Source organism: Rhincodon typus, chromosome 44 (assembly GCF_021869965.1).
Source record: "Rhincodon typus isolate 14 chromosome 44, sRhiTyp1.1, whole genome shotgun sequence".
In the NCBI taxonomy this organism is placed as follows: domain Eukaryota; kingdom Metazoa; phylum Chordata; class Chondrichthyes; order Orectolobiformes; family Rhincodontidae; genus Rhincodon; species Rhincodon typus.
In genome coordinates this window covers 4,019,461-4,031,605 of record NC_063375.1, presented here as the reverse complement: position 1 = coordinate 4,031,605, position 12,145 = coordinate 4,019,461, and the positions used below count along the sequence as shown (strand labels likewise).

Sequence of the window (12,145 nt, the reverse complement as noted above, 5' to 3'; positions counted from 1 at the left end):
TCAGCCTCTCTGCTCCTATGATGCTGCTTGGCCTGCTGTGTTCATCCAGCCCTACACCTCTGCAGCTGAATCAGCAGAAGAGCGAATCTCCGGCGCACAGACCTCGGAGAGTTTAACAGTTACTGAGGAGAAAAACTACAACTAAATCCCTGGGTACCGGAACAAAGGCTGAAAGGAGGGAAAATTACATCCTTCCACATGTACATTTGGAGATATTTCTGGCCTGTGACTGTATGGATGCGAATATTGAGTCAGAGAGACTATAGGAAAAGGGCGGGCGGGTTAGTCAAACGTAAATGTGTTTGTGTGTCCGCTCACATCATGATATTTCCGCGTCTCTCTTGTGCAACTCAAAAAAGATTTTCATTTCAACTTATCCCTCTACTCCCCCACTAAACCCCAAAGAGAGAATTCAAGGCAATACATTTGTTGATTTCAAGATTTCAATGTAAAAGTGACGACAATGCCAGCGTTCAGTTCAGAGAGCGCGGTCAGTGCAGCAGCAAAATGCGTTAAAATCGACAACGGAGCTGTCAATTAGAGTGAAAACTTTTCGGCCGCAAACCTTCCCGTGTCAGGGTCAGGAACGATCGAGCTTGGCTCTCTGGAGATGCGGAATTGAAGAGGAATTGGAGAGTTAGGGCCGAGAGAGAAACACAGAGAGGCAGCAGGAGCAGGGAGCTGAGGGCAGGTTGTCTCCGCGCCGTCCCCTCGCTGCCTTTAAGTTGCTCAGTGCCGCCACCAGCAGCTTCATTGCTGACCCAGTTCAGTCTGACAGAGAGAGATTCAGCGCAGAGTTCCCGACATGAGCGACAGTGCAAACGCCGAAACGGCTCCTCCAGCCTCCGCCAGCACCAAACCCAAGACTCCCAAGAAGAAGAAGGCGGCGGCTCCCAGGAAAGAACCAGCCGGTCCCGGGTTGGGCGATCGGATTGTGAAGATTGTCGGGGAGAGCAGCGATCGGAAGGGGACGTCTCTGGCCGCTATAAAGAAGGCGCTGCAGAGAAGCGGGGTCAATGTGGAGAAGCAAAATGCACAAATCAGGCTGGCTATCAAGAGGTGTCTGGCGAAAGGCTCCCTGGTTCTGGTCAAGGGCCAGGGGTCCCCGGCTCCTTTAAACTCCCTAAGAATCCAGTCAAGGCAAAAGTGGGAAAGAAGGCGAGAACAGCAGCAGCCGCCAAGAAACCAACCGTGAAGAAAACAACGGCCAAGTAGGTGACAGCGAAGAAATCCCCAGCCAAGAAAGCGGCCGGCAAGAAGGCAGCAACGCCTAAGAAAAAGACTCCAGTGAAGACGGTGAAAAAGACCAAGAGCCTCAAGGCCGCAAAACCGGTCCCGAAATCCGGGAAACCGAAGGCCAAGCCCAAATCGAAAGTGTCCAACAAAGCAGCAAAGAAATGAAGCAGTCGGTGCAACATGCAACCACCTGGGCCCAAAGGCTTTTGTCAGAGCCACCCACATCTCTCAGGAAAGAGCTGAGCTCGAATCAAATGATCCTGTCCGAGCTCCTAGTGCAGGGATAAATTGCATATTAATTGATGTGAATAGCTCGTCCGCATTTCTCCACCGGATTTACACCCAGTCCCTCCCACACTCGTAACACCTGCCTAGAAACCCTGCTTCACAACTCAATCCCCCAACAATGATTTTTTCTCTTTTAGCTGAAGGAATAGAAACTGACATTGAAATGGAAGCAACCGTGTTGTCTTGTTAAGGCCGGGAAATGGTCATTTAATCGTATCACAAGTGTTTTATAAGCTCCTGTTTTTATTATCTTTGACCATGAAGCTCGAGTCTGCAGATTTTCTGCTGATCATTGTGTTCACTGCCCTTATGGAGAAAAGGTTTAGTTACAGATCCAGTTGGCGGCTGGAGTTAGCTGGAGGCGGAGCTGGACACTTCTCTGCTGTCACTCAGTTTCCTCTCGGGGCTGCCTCTCACTCTCTGTCAGCTCTTTCTCAGTCAGGTCGGGGCGGGCTGTATAAAAAAGGAAGGTGAGGCAGCTCGGCTTTCATTCGGCAGCGATTGGAGTGAAGAAGCGTGATGTCTGGTAGAGGCAAAGGAGGCAAAGGCCTGGGAAAAGGCGGAGCGAAGCGGCACCGCAAAGTGCTCCGTGATAATATCCAGGGTATCACAAAACCAGCCATCCGACGCCTGGCTCGCCGTGGTGGGGTCAAGCGCATCTCGGGCTTGATCTACGAGGAGACCCGCGGGGTGCTGAAGGTTTTCCTGGAGAATGTGATCAGGGATGCGGTCACCTACACTGAGCACGCCAAGCGCAAGACGGTCACTGCCATGGATGTGGTGTACGCTCTGAAACGCCAGGGCCGCACTCTCTATGGATTCGGCGGCTGAGCAAATGGACCCTTTTCCAGCGAACCCAAAGGCTCTTTTCAGAGCCACCCAAAGCCTCCGATTGAGAGCGGAGACCCGAGGACGGGGAAAGGCAGCACATCGGGAAGGTGTAGTGTACTACAGCTCGTTATCTCACATTGCGAGTTGTAATTCTGCCCAGATGTTAAATGTTACATATTCCAGTATTTCTATTTCCATTTCATTAACCCTTCCAGGAATGATATTTGACTCTGGACGCCTGCAGATATTTTAATAGCGTGTTCTTTCCATCTGGCTGCTAAACGTCGGAACAACACCTCATTTTCCGCTTGGGGACCCTACAGCCCTCCGGACTCAATATTGAGTTCAATAATTTTAGGGACTAAACTCTCCCATGTCCCAGCCCCCCACCCCACACACCAGGCCTTGTTACCACATAGCCTGCCACTACGCACCCCCTGTTGTTAGTCACTAACAGTCCCCATTAACAACTATTCACCCTCCCAGCCTGATCATTAGCAACTCCTTTGTCCAACTGTCTTTCTCTCTCTTTGGACTCTATCCTATCGTTTACTCCCTACCCCACCCACCTCCCTATTTTCTGCATATAAACTGACGTTTTCCCAGCCCCCATCAGTTCTGAGGAAGGTTCACCGGACCCGAAACGTTAACTCTGTTTTCTCCTCCACAGATGCTGCCAGACCTGCTGAGCTTTTCCAGCAACTTTGTTTTTGTAGCAATGACAAATTGTTTTCGGACTAATTATAAACTGGGTGAAATAAAAATGTGCCGATAAATTGAGATTGCGTAACTTTATTAGTGTACACTATATTTGTTTTTATTATGTTTAAATCGGCGGGATTCTTTAGATTCTTCAACGGCCGGTTGATCAGTTTGTCTGGGCTGTATTAAACGCCGCGCTTTCCTCCTGCCTGTTACAGACAGATCAGGCAAATATCCCGTGTCGTGTCCACGCTGACTGCAAGCTAGGTTTTTTAAAAATCCTACAAAGTACAAGATTTTATCGCAGTCGGACTTCATTTTGCCTTTAAATATTTAACTTAATCTCAGGATTGCGAGGGTAAAATTGGCGGGCTATTTGAAATTGACCAACTGTCATTTCAAGTTAACCAATCAGCTTCCAACAATTATTTTACTGCCTTTTCTGTAGCTTCCGGAGCTGCTTCTCGGTGGGTTGAGGGACGGAACTGTATCCAATCCCAGCTCGAGGGCGGGCTCTCCATTGTCTTAACTATTCAGCACCGCAGCAGGCTCAGCATTGCTAGCAGCAGCCTGTAAGCGTGTTACAGAGATTTAAAGAGAATGGCCAGAACCAAGCAGACAGCGCGCAAATCCACCAGAGGGAAAAGCTCCCCGCAAGCAGCTGGCGACCAAAGCGGCCCGCAAGAGCGCTCCGGCCACGGGCGGAGTGAAGAAGCCTCATCGCTCTTGACCCAGCACGGTGGCTCTGCGGGAGACCCGCCGCTACCAGAAATCCACCGAGCTACTGATCCGCAAACTGCCCTTACAGCGCCTGGTGCGGGAGATCGCTCAGGACTTCAAGACCGATCTGCGCTTCCAGAGCTCGGCTGTGATGGCCCTGCAGGAGGCCAGCGAGGCTTACCTGGTAGGGCTGTTTGAGGACACCAACCCGTGTGCCATCCATGCCAAGTGAGTCACCATCATGCCCAAAGACATCCAGCTGGCCCGCCGGATCCGCGGGGAGCGCGCCTAAACGGAGCGTGCCCAGGCCTCCACGTTAACCCCGAGAAACCCAACGGCTCTTTTCAGAGCCACTCAACCATCCAGAGAGCCGAACTGACCGTGACGTGCGTTTCTTTGTTATATTTATGTCTTGTTATTGCACCGCGTTAATTCCGCTGTAATTGCAGGAGCTGCATCTGACTGAGAAACCAGGGTGTAGGACTGATACTTTTGTATGACAGAAATAGAAAGTCAGGAAGCGGCAGTGAAATTACGAATTTACATTTCAAGTGATCACGGAACATAATTGAAGTACCGGCTCCCTGCATGCAGGAGTTTAGAAATTCGAGGTAAAACCTCTCTTCTCTTTACCTCCCTTGGCATTTCCGCCACCTCTCCTTCCAGCCTCCCGTTTGTTTACCTTGGATTCCAGCATCTGCAGTTTCTTTTGTCTGTAACTGTGACCATGGCTGAGAAGGAGGGTGGGGAAAATAGCGCCGAATCATTAAAAGCTTTCATTCAAATTTGAAAATCCTAACAACATGTACAAAGCACGAGGTGGTTTTACGCAGAAGAATGCGAGTGTACTTACTAGTTGATTTGATTTGAGATTACAAAATGTGTAGTTCACCCAATAGGATTCTCTCATTCCACAAGGGTCTCTCCGTCCCTCTCGCCACAACGAATTTGTAGAATCTCTACGGATTGTCGTTACCGCTATCTCATATCCCCTCTTTGCCCTCCTGATCTCCCTCTTCAGATTGCACCTACACTTTTTTTTAAAAGCTGTCCGAGATTAATTTAAACCCCATTTTCTATAACTAGTATCCTTTTTTTCTATTTTCATCTTTGAACCTAAATAACCTTATTCAACCATTGTTCATTAATCCTACTTTGGCTTTTCGGAATTTTGGTTCAGATTCTAGCAGTCAAAAACGGTCTCTTCCTGCTGTGTTGGGATTCCATGAACGTGCTTCCTGGTGGGTGTATTGATAGGGACACCGTTTTTTCACTACTTTTGTAAATCCTCTCTCCCTTATTCCAAAAGGTCCACAACACCTTACTGCTGTAACTGTTTAAGAGATTTCTTAAAAGTTGTCCAGTGAAAATACGAGTTGAAATTAGAAAAAGGAAATGAATGATCACTTTGGTGCGATTGTATTAATAGGCCCCACAATCGTCAGTTGGGAATTGAGAAACGGAAATGTAGAGAGACCTCAAACATATGTAAGGATAATAAGGCTGTAACGGGGATTTCAATCTGCCAAACGTTGAGCGTGACTATTATAGTGTCAAAGGATTGGATAGTGAAGAACTTGCTAATTGTGTTCAAGAAAATTTTCTTTCTCCTGGTGGAGACAAGAAAAAAAATAACCTTTTCTTCAGTAAAAACCGAAAGAACTGCAGATGCTGTAAACCAGGTACCAAAACAAAGTTGCTGGAAAAGCTCAGCAGGTCTGGCAGCATCTGTGAAGGAGAAAACAGTTAACGTTGCGGATCCGGTGACCCTTCCTCAGAACTGATGGTAGTTGGGAAAACTTCAATTTATATGCAGAAAATAAAGAGGTGGGTGAGCTAGGGAATAAACGATAGGATACAGCCCAAAGAAAGAGAGACAGCTGGACAGACAAAGGAGTTGCTAACGATCAGACTGGGAGGGTGAATAGTTGTTAATGGGGACTGTTTGTGACTAACAACAACCTTTTCTTCAGTAATTGGGCAGGGCTAGTGATTGATGTGATTAGTGCGGGAACACTTTGGGTCTAAGATTTGTAATTCTATTAGTTTTAAACTAGTCATTGAAAAAAAAGTAATCCTTCAATGACAGTTCAAGTTTTTAATTGAAGTAAGGCAAATATTAATGGTATGAGACAACAATCATAGAATAGAAGCCCTGAAGTGTGAAAACAGGCCATTCAGCCCAACAAGTCCACACCACCCTCTGAAGAGCATCCCACCCAGGCCCATTCCTCTATCTAACCCACATATCCCAGGGACACTATGGACAATTTAGCATGGCAATCCACCTACCCGGCACGTCTTTGGACTGTGGGAGAAAACCTGAGCACCTAGAGGAAACCCACACAGACATGGAGAACGTGCCAACTCCGCACACAGTCACCCAAGGCTGGAATCAAACCCGGGTTGCTGGCACTGTGAGGCAGCAGTGCTAACCACTGAGCCACTGTACTGCCCGTTTGTAGTACACTGTTCACAGGTGAAGGGATGTCTGATAAATGGAAGGCTTTCACAAGTGTCATTTGAAAGTTCAGAGTTATTATGTTCCTGTGAGTGAAAGTTGTGGCTGGAGGATTAAGGAACAATGGATGAATGAAGATACTGAGGTTCGAGTTGAGAATACAAAAGAAATCCTTGTTGATACAGACAACTGGGGTCAAATGAGTGTAGAGACAGGGAAAAAACAACTTTTTTTCCAGTAATAGGGCAGGGCTAGTTACTGATGTGATAGTGAGGGAACTCTGTAGAGTATAGGGGCATTCTGAAGAGATCAGGAGGCAAAGAGGGGATTCAAGATGGCTTTGGCAATAAGGTTAAGGATAATCCAGAGATTCTGCAAGATCAGTAAAAGCAAACAAGTGACTAGAGAGAGTAGTGTCCTTAAAAATCAAAGAGATAGTCTTTGTATTGAACCTCAGAAGACAGGAGTGATAGAAAACAAATATAATAAATGCTGAGGGAGAGAAATAGAAGCTAGAGAACTTGGGAAATAAATATTGATATTTTGATAACAGGTGACATTACAGAAGGGGGTCTGGAGATCTTAAAGTGTAGAGTTGAATAAATCTCCAGGATCTGATAGTGTATCCGAGGTTATTGTAGGAAGCTAAGGAGGAAATTGCAGAACCCCTTGCAGCAATATTTGTATCAGGTAATACTACAGTGGGGTGCTGCATGACTGGAGGTTGGCTTATGAGCCTTTCTTTTAAAGAAGGGATGTAAGGAGAAGCTTTGGAAGTATAGGCCTGTGAGTCTGAATTATGTGGTGGGTACGTTGTTGGTGGTGATTCCAAAAGATAGCATTCATACGTGTGGGGTGGGTGGGGGTTTTCAAGGAATGATTAGGGATCGTCAACATGGTTTTGTGAGAGGAAATCCTATCTCAAAAGTTGATTGAATTATTTTTGCGTTAGTATCCAAGATGATTGAGAGCAGAGCAGTAGACATTGTTTACTTGGACTTTAGCAAAGTGTAGGTTTTACCGCTACCTGTCCATACAAAGTGACCTGTACCTGCATACACCAAACATAATAGTACCTTGGAACAAAGCTACCTAATATTTGTACAAAAGGCCCTGTAACCCATCATCCGAGACAGTTTTGATAAGAGGTTGCTTAAGAATGGACAAATGACCCCAGTCCCATTAATGCAAGGATGTTGCTCCACTAAAGATATAGCACCAGGGGTCTAAATCTTAGCTTAGATTAACTCCTGAAACAGCTGCAAGAAAGAACAACAGCTAAATATACTTTGCAGTAATTTAGCTTTTTAAAACTGATAGTATTAAGAAAAATGTTCTATTTAAAGAATTATTCTGATAATCACGGAAGTAGGTTTCAAAATATAACCAGAAGATAATACAAGCAGTAGGGGAAAGAGCATTTAAACCCAGAAGTGAAAGTTTAGCTTTAGGACATGCCTTATCTCACACCCTGAACATGATAGATTGGTCCAAGTCATGAGCTACAAAGTGCTAGCAGCAAAAGTAGCTGTAGAACTTTACACTTTATGACTAATCTTATAACAGGAATTAATCATGTAGCTATTACTTAAAAATAACTGCCTTATATATACAGGATGGTGGGAAATAGAAAAGGATTGATTAAATTTGAAAAAGTGACACGCATAATGCCAACAGTAACAAGATTCAAACAGCTGTAAGAGATATATTCAAAAAAAAACGTCAAGGACAGGCCAGAAGGAGTATAACTAATAACTTATGGAATGTCAATTAATAGGATTCACAGAAAGATCCCAAGGCCCAGTGATGCCAATGTAGAGAAACATTGAGATCATGAGAACCTGGGGCTGTCCCTAGGAATGTCCATGATTGATTAGTTGTCCCATGGGATTGGGTATTCTGGTTAGAGAGGAAGGACAGTGACTACTTTGCATTCGATTATTGTAACGTGTATAAAAATGCTGCACTTCCTTGTAAAATCAGTGTGTCATTGATCTCTCTTCCAATCTGAGCTGTAGATTAAGGCAAAAATTGCCTTCTCACATTGAGGCAGATTCGGAAAGATGCTTTGGCTCTCTGCCTGCTTTAACTGGTTTCTTCTTCAATAAACATCTACTCGCCCGAATCCTGCCTGCCTCCTGAAGTTTTGGCTCTCGCTGGGGTTGGCGTGGGACGGGGTGGGTGGGTGACGGTGACGTGCAGCATGGCAATGGGGAGGAGTACGCTCCTACACAAAGTCTTTAAGGTTCTGTGTGGCAGACTAAATAGTAAGGTTAGATTGCATGGGACTCAGTGAGCCTGCGAATTGGATATAAAACTGGCTTGATGGCAGGAGACGGGGTGGAAAGTTACTTTTTGGAATGGAGGCCTGTTACTAACGGTGTTCCATTCCGATTTGTACTGGGTCCCCTTTTTGTTTATCTTTTATATAAATGATTCAGATGAGAATTTAGAAGGCATGGTTAGTAATTTTGTAGATGTCACCAAAATTAGTGGCACAGTGGACAGCGAAGAAGGTTATCTAAGATTACAAAGATCCTGATCAATTGAGTCAATGGCCTGAGGAGTGGCAGATGGAGTTATTGAGGCTTGTATTTTTGAAAAACCGATAGGGGCAGGGCTTGTACAATTACAAGAAGGGCCTTGGGTAGTGTTGTGGAACAGAGAGACCTAATGGGTCAAGTATATAATTCTTTGAAGTTTGCATCAGATGTAGACTATGTGGTGCCTGGCTTCATTACTAAGACCTTTTGGAACATAGAACAGTACAGCACAGTACAGGTCCTTTGTCACACAATGTTGTGCCATCCTATTATCCTAATCAAAGATCAAACTACCGTTCATACCCTACATTTTACTAACATCCACATGCCTTTCCAAGATTTGCTTTAATGTACCTGAATCCACTACCATCACCAGCAGCATATTCCACACACCCACCACTCCCTCTGTAACCTACCTCTGACATCGCTCCATACTTTCCTCCAATCACCTTAAAATTATGCCTCCTTGTAATAGTCATTTCCACCCTGGGGGGGAAAAAAGTCACTGGCTATCCGCTCTACCTATGTCTCTCATCATCTCGTACACATTTATCAGATCACATCTCATCCTCCTTTGCTCTAATGAGAAACCCCCTAGCTCCCTCAACCTTTCCTCATAAGACCTATCCTCCAGTCCAGGCAGCATCCTGGTAAATCTTTGCACCTTCTCTAAAGCTTGTGCATCCTTCCTATAATGAGCCGAGCAGAACTGAAAACAATATTCCAAGTGTGGCCTAACCAGGGTTTTATAGAGCTGCAGCTTAATTCTCAACTCTTATTCTTACTTCCCCTACCAATGAAAGCCAACACATCATTCGCCTTCTTAACAACCCTATCAACTTGGGTAGCAACTTTGGGGGATCTATGAATGTGGACCCCAAGATCCCTGTTCCTCCACACTGCCAAGAATTTGACTTTCCAAAATGAATTACTTCACACTTTTCCGGGTTGAATTCCATCTGCCACTTCTTTGCCCAGCTCTGCATCCTGTCAATGTCCCATTGCAACCTACAACAGCCCTTCACACTATCCACAACTCCACCAACCTCCGTATCTTTGGCAATCTTACTAACCCACCTTTCCACTTCCTCATCCAAGTCACTTATAAAGATCACAAAGAGCAGAGACCCGGAACAGATCCCTGCGGAACACTGGTCACTGAGCTCCAAGCTGAAAACTTTCCATCTGCTACCACCCTCTGTCTTCCATTAGACCGCCAAGTTTGTATCCAGACAGCCAAATTTCCTTGAATCCCATGCCTTCTTACTTTCCAAATGAGCATACCATGGGGAACCTTATCAAATGCCTTGCTAAGATCCATATACACCACATCCACTGCTCAACATTCATCAATGTGTTTTGTCACATCCTCAAAGAATTGAGTATTGGAGTTGGAACAGGATGTTGAGGTTGTACAGGACGTTATTGAGACCTCTTCTGAAGTACTATCTCGAGTTCTGGTCACCCTGTTACCAGAAGGATACTATTGAGCTGGAGAGGCTTCAGAAAAGATTTACCAGGATGTTGCTGGAAATGGAGGGTTTGAGTTAGGACAGCCTGAATAGGCTGGGACTTTGTTTTTCCCCCTGGAGGGGTGACCTTATAGAAGTTTTAAAATCATGATGAGTATAGGTAAGCTGAATGTTAGGTATCTTTTTCTCATAGGGTGGGGGAACTTTTCGACTGGGGACCATATTTTTAAGGTAAGAGAAGGAAGATTTAAAAACAATTTATTTTAAGTGTGATTTGTGTGTAGAATGAATGTGCAAAGGAACTGATGGATTATGGATACCGTCACAATGTTTAAAAGACATCTGGATAAGTACATGATTAGGGAAGTTTTGGAGGGTTATGGGCCAAGATCAGGCAGGTGGGGCTAGTTTAATTTGAGATAATGGTCAGCATGGACTGGTTGGGCCAAAGGGTCTGTTTCTGTGCTGTTTGACTCTGAGTTGCAGTCAGGCAGCTGTTCTGGTTTTATCTTGGTTTATTTTGAAAGCTTCTAATAAACAGCAGAAAGCCTTGCTGACAGCATTCTGCAATCGGACAAAACCCCTAGGTGTTGTGAAAGTTAAGAAATAAGCGTAAAATGTATCTATTCGTGGGATTTAAAGTTTGGGCACTTCTTTTGTTTGCCAGGGGTCAAACTCAAGTCACAGCCCAATGGGGCTTGTAGCTCCCTAACTGATCGACTATTAAAGAGCAAATTGAACCAATAAAAGTGGCGGAAAATGATTGTGGCCTTTATAATGCCCCCTCTCGACGGACATGAAAGAGGAGCCTGTTCACGAAAGCACTCGAATAAAGCGTAGAGGTGAAGTTGAGCGTGACCACTCATCATTAAAACTGAATGTACTTGCTACATTGGGTCTTCCTAAATGCCATCAAAGGAAATATGAAACTGGCGAGACCGAGAGATACATTTATAGGACGATGATTAAAGTCAGAGGCCGTTACACAGCAGGAATAAATAATGCAATCCTAACGCTATTACAATTGCGATTGACAAACGTTTCACTCACCATGGGCTTCCGTTCTTAACGTGACTGACTGTAGGCTGTTTGTAAAGATTTCATGTTAGATCATACACGCAGTGACAGTAAGAGTATCCAATAACAAAGGGACTGAAACTGACAACAATTAAAGCAATCAAGTCATTCCGACAGTGCAGAGGGATTAGTTTCTTTCACAGATGTTGTGGGTGGCCCTTAAAAGAGCCTTTGGGCTGTCAGTTTCAAGAACGGTCTTTTCACTTTTTAGTGGCGCCCCCAGCGGCAGTTTTCTTGGGCAGCAGCACGGCCTGGATATTAGGCAGCACCCCGCCCTGAGCGATGGTCACCCCTCCCAGCAGCTTGTTGAGCTCCTCGTCGTTGCGCACGGCCAGCTGGAGGTGCCTGGGAATGATGCGGGTTTTCTTGTTGTCCCGGGCCGCGTTACCGGCCAGCTCGAGGATTTCAGCCGTCAGGTACTCGAGTACCGCAGCCAGATAGACCGGCGCTCCGGCACCCACACGGTCAGCATAGTTACCCTTTCTTAGGAGCCTGTGAACACGGCCCACCGGGAACTGCAGGCCAGCCCGGGACGACCGGGACTTCGCCTTGGAGCGAGCTTTCCCACCAGCGCCCTTTCCTCTCCCAGACATGGCCACAAACTCACAAGCACTTTCACAGAGAATGGTGCAATGCGCCCACATTCTGTCTTCTTATACCTTCGGGAGGAATGGTGGTGCGGCCGTTGCTGATTGGTCACATTGTTCAGTATTTCCTAATATAGTTTCAATTTCCAACCAGATATCTGCTTCATTCACCAATCCGGAGAGGAGGCCGGAAAACAGCGGCGCCAAAATCATCAACCGCTTTCTTTC

At 45.6% G+C, this 12,145-nt stretch overlaps 3 protein-coding genes and 2 pseudogenes across 11 annotated transcripts in view; 3 read left to right on the top strand and 2 right to left on the bottom strand.

Annotated features, from left to right (window-relative positions):
• The window catches only part of LOC109936480, a 36,677-nt gene extending 34,211 nt beyond the window's left edge, over positions 1 to 2,466 (top strand). Inside the window, exon 5 of the mRNA XM_048619921.1 lies at positions 2,037 to 2,466. Within this exon, the coding sequence (XP_048475878.1) occupies positions 2,037 to 2,355 (319 nt within the window). The 3' untranslated portion in view covers positions 2,356 to 2,466. The remainder of the gene's footprint in view (positions 1 to 2,036) is intronic.
• The window catches only part of LOC109921544 (histone H2B 7-like), a 331,158-nt gene that overhangs the window by 230,178 nt on the left and 88,835 nt on the right, over positions 1 to 12,145 (bottom strand). The gene's annotated exons all lie outside the window — the stretch shown is intronic.
• On the top strand, positions 806 to 1,401 carry LOC109936477 (annotated as a pseudogene).
• LOC109936483 (late histone H2A.2.2) lies at positions 3,132 to 11,989 on the bottom strand. 2 transcript variants are annotated; one of them, XR_007266098.1, is made up of 2 exons: positions 11,304 to 11,989; positions 3,132 to 4,508 (listed from the first exon to the last, which is right to left on the bottom strand). XR_007266098.1 is itself a non-coding variant. In XM_020535102.2 (1 exon), the coding sequence occupies exon 1, from the start codon at positions 11,972 to 11,974 to the stop codon at positions 11,531 to 11,533; it is 444 nt and encodes a 147-aa protein (XP_020390691.1). In that variant the 5' UTR covers positions 11,975 to 11,989; the 3' UTR covers positions 11,184 to 11,530. The 2 variants fall into 2 exon arrangements, 1 of the variants encoding a protein (XP_020390691.1); XM_020535102.2 differs by lacking the exon at positions 3,132 to 4,508 and having other exon boundaries at positions 11,184 to 11,989.
• LOC109936479 lies at positions 3,658 to 4,162 on the top strand (annotated as a pseudogene).

Excerpts from the sequence above, each read along its gene's own strand:
- LOC109936483 (XM_020535102.2), bottom strand. The coding sequence starts at position 11,974 with ATGTGGGCGCATTGCACCATTCTCTGTGAAAGTGCTTGTGAGTTTGTG.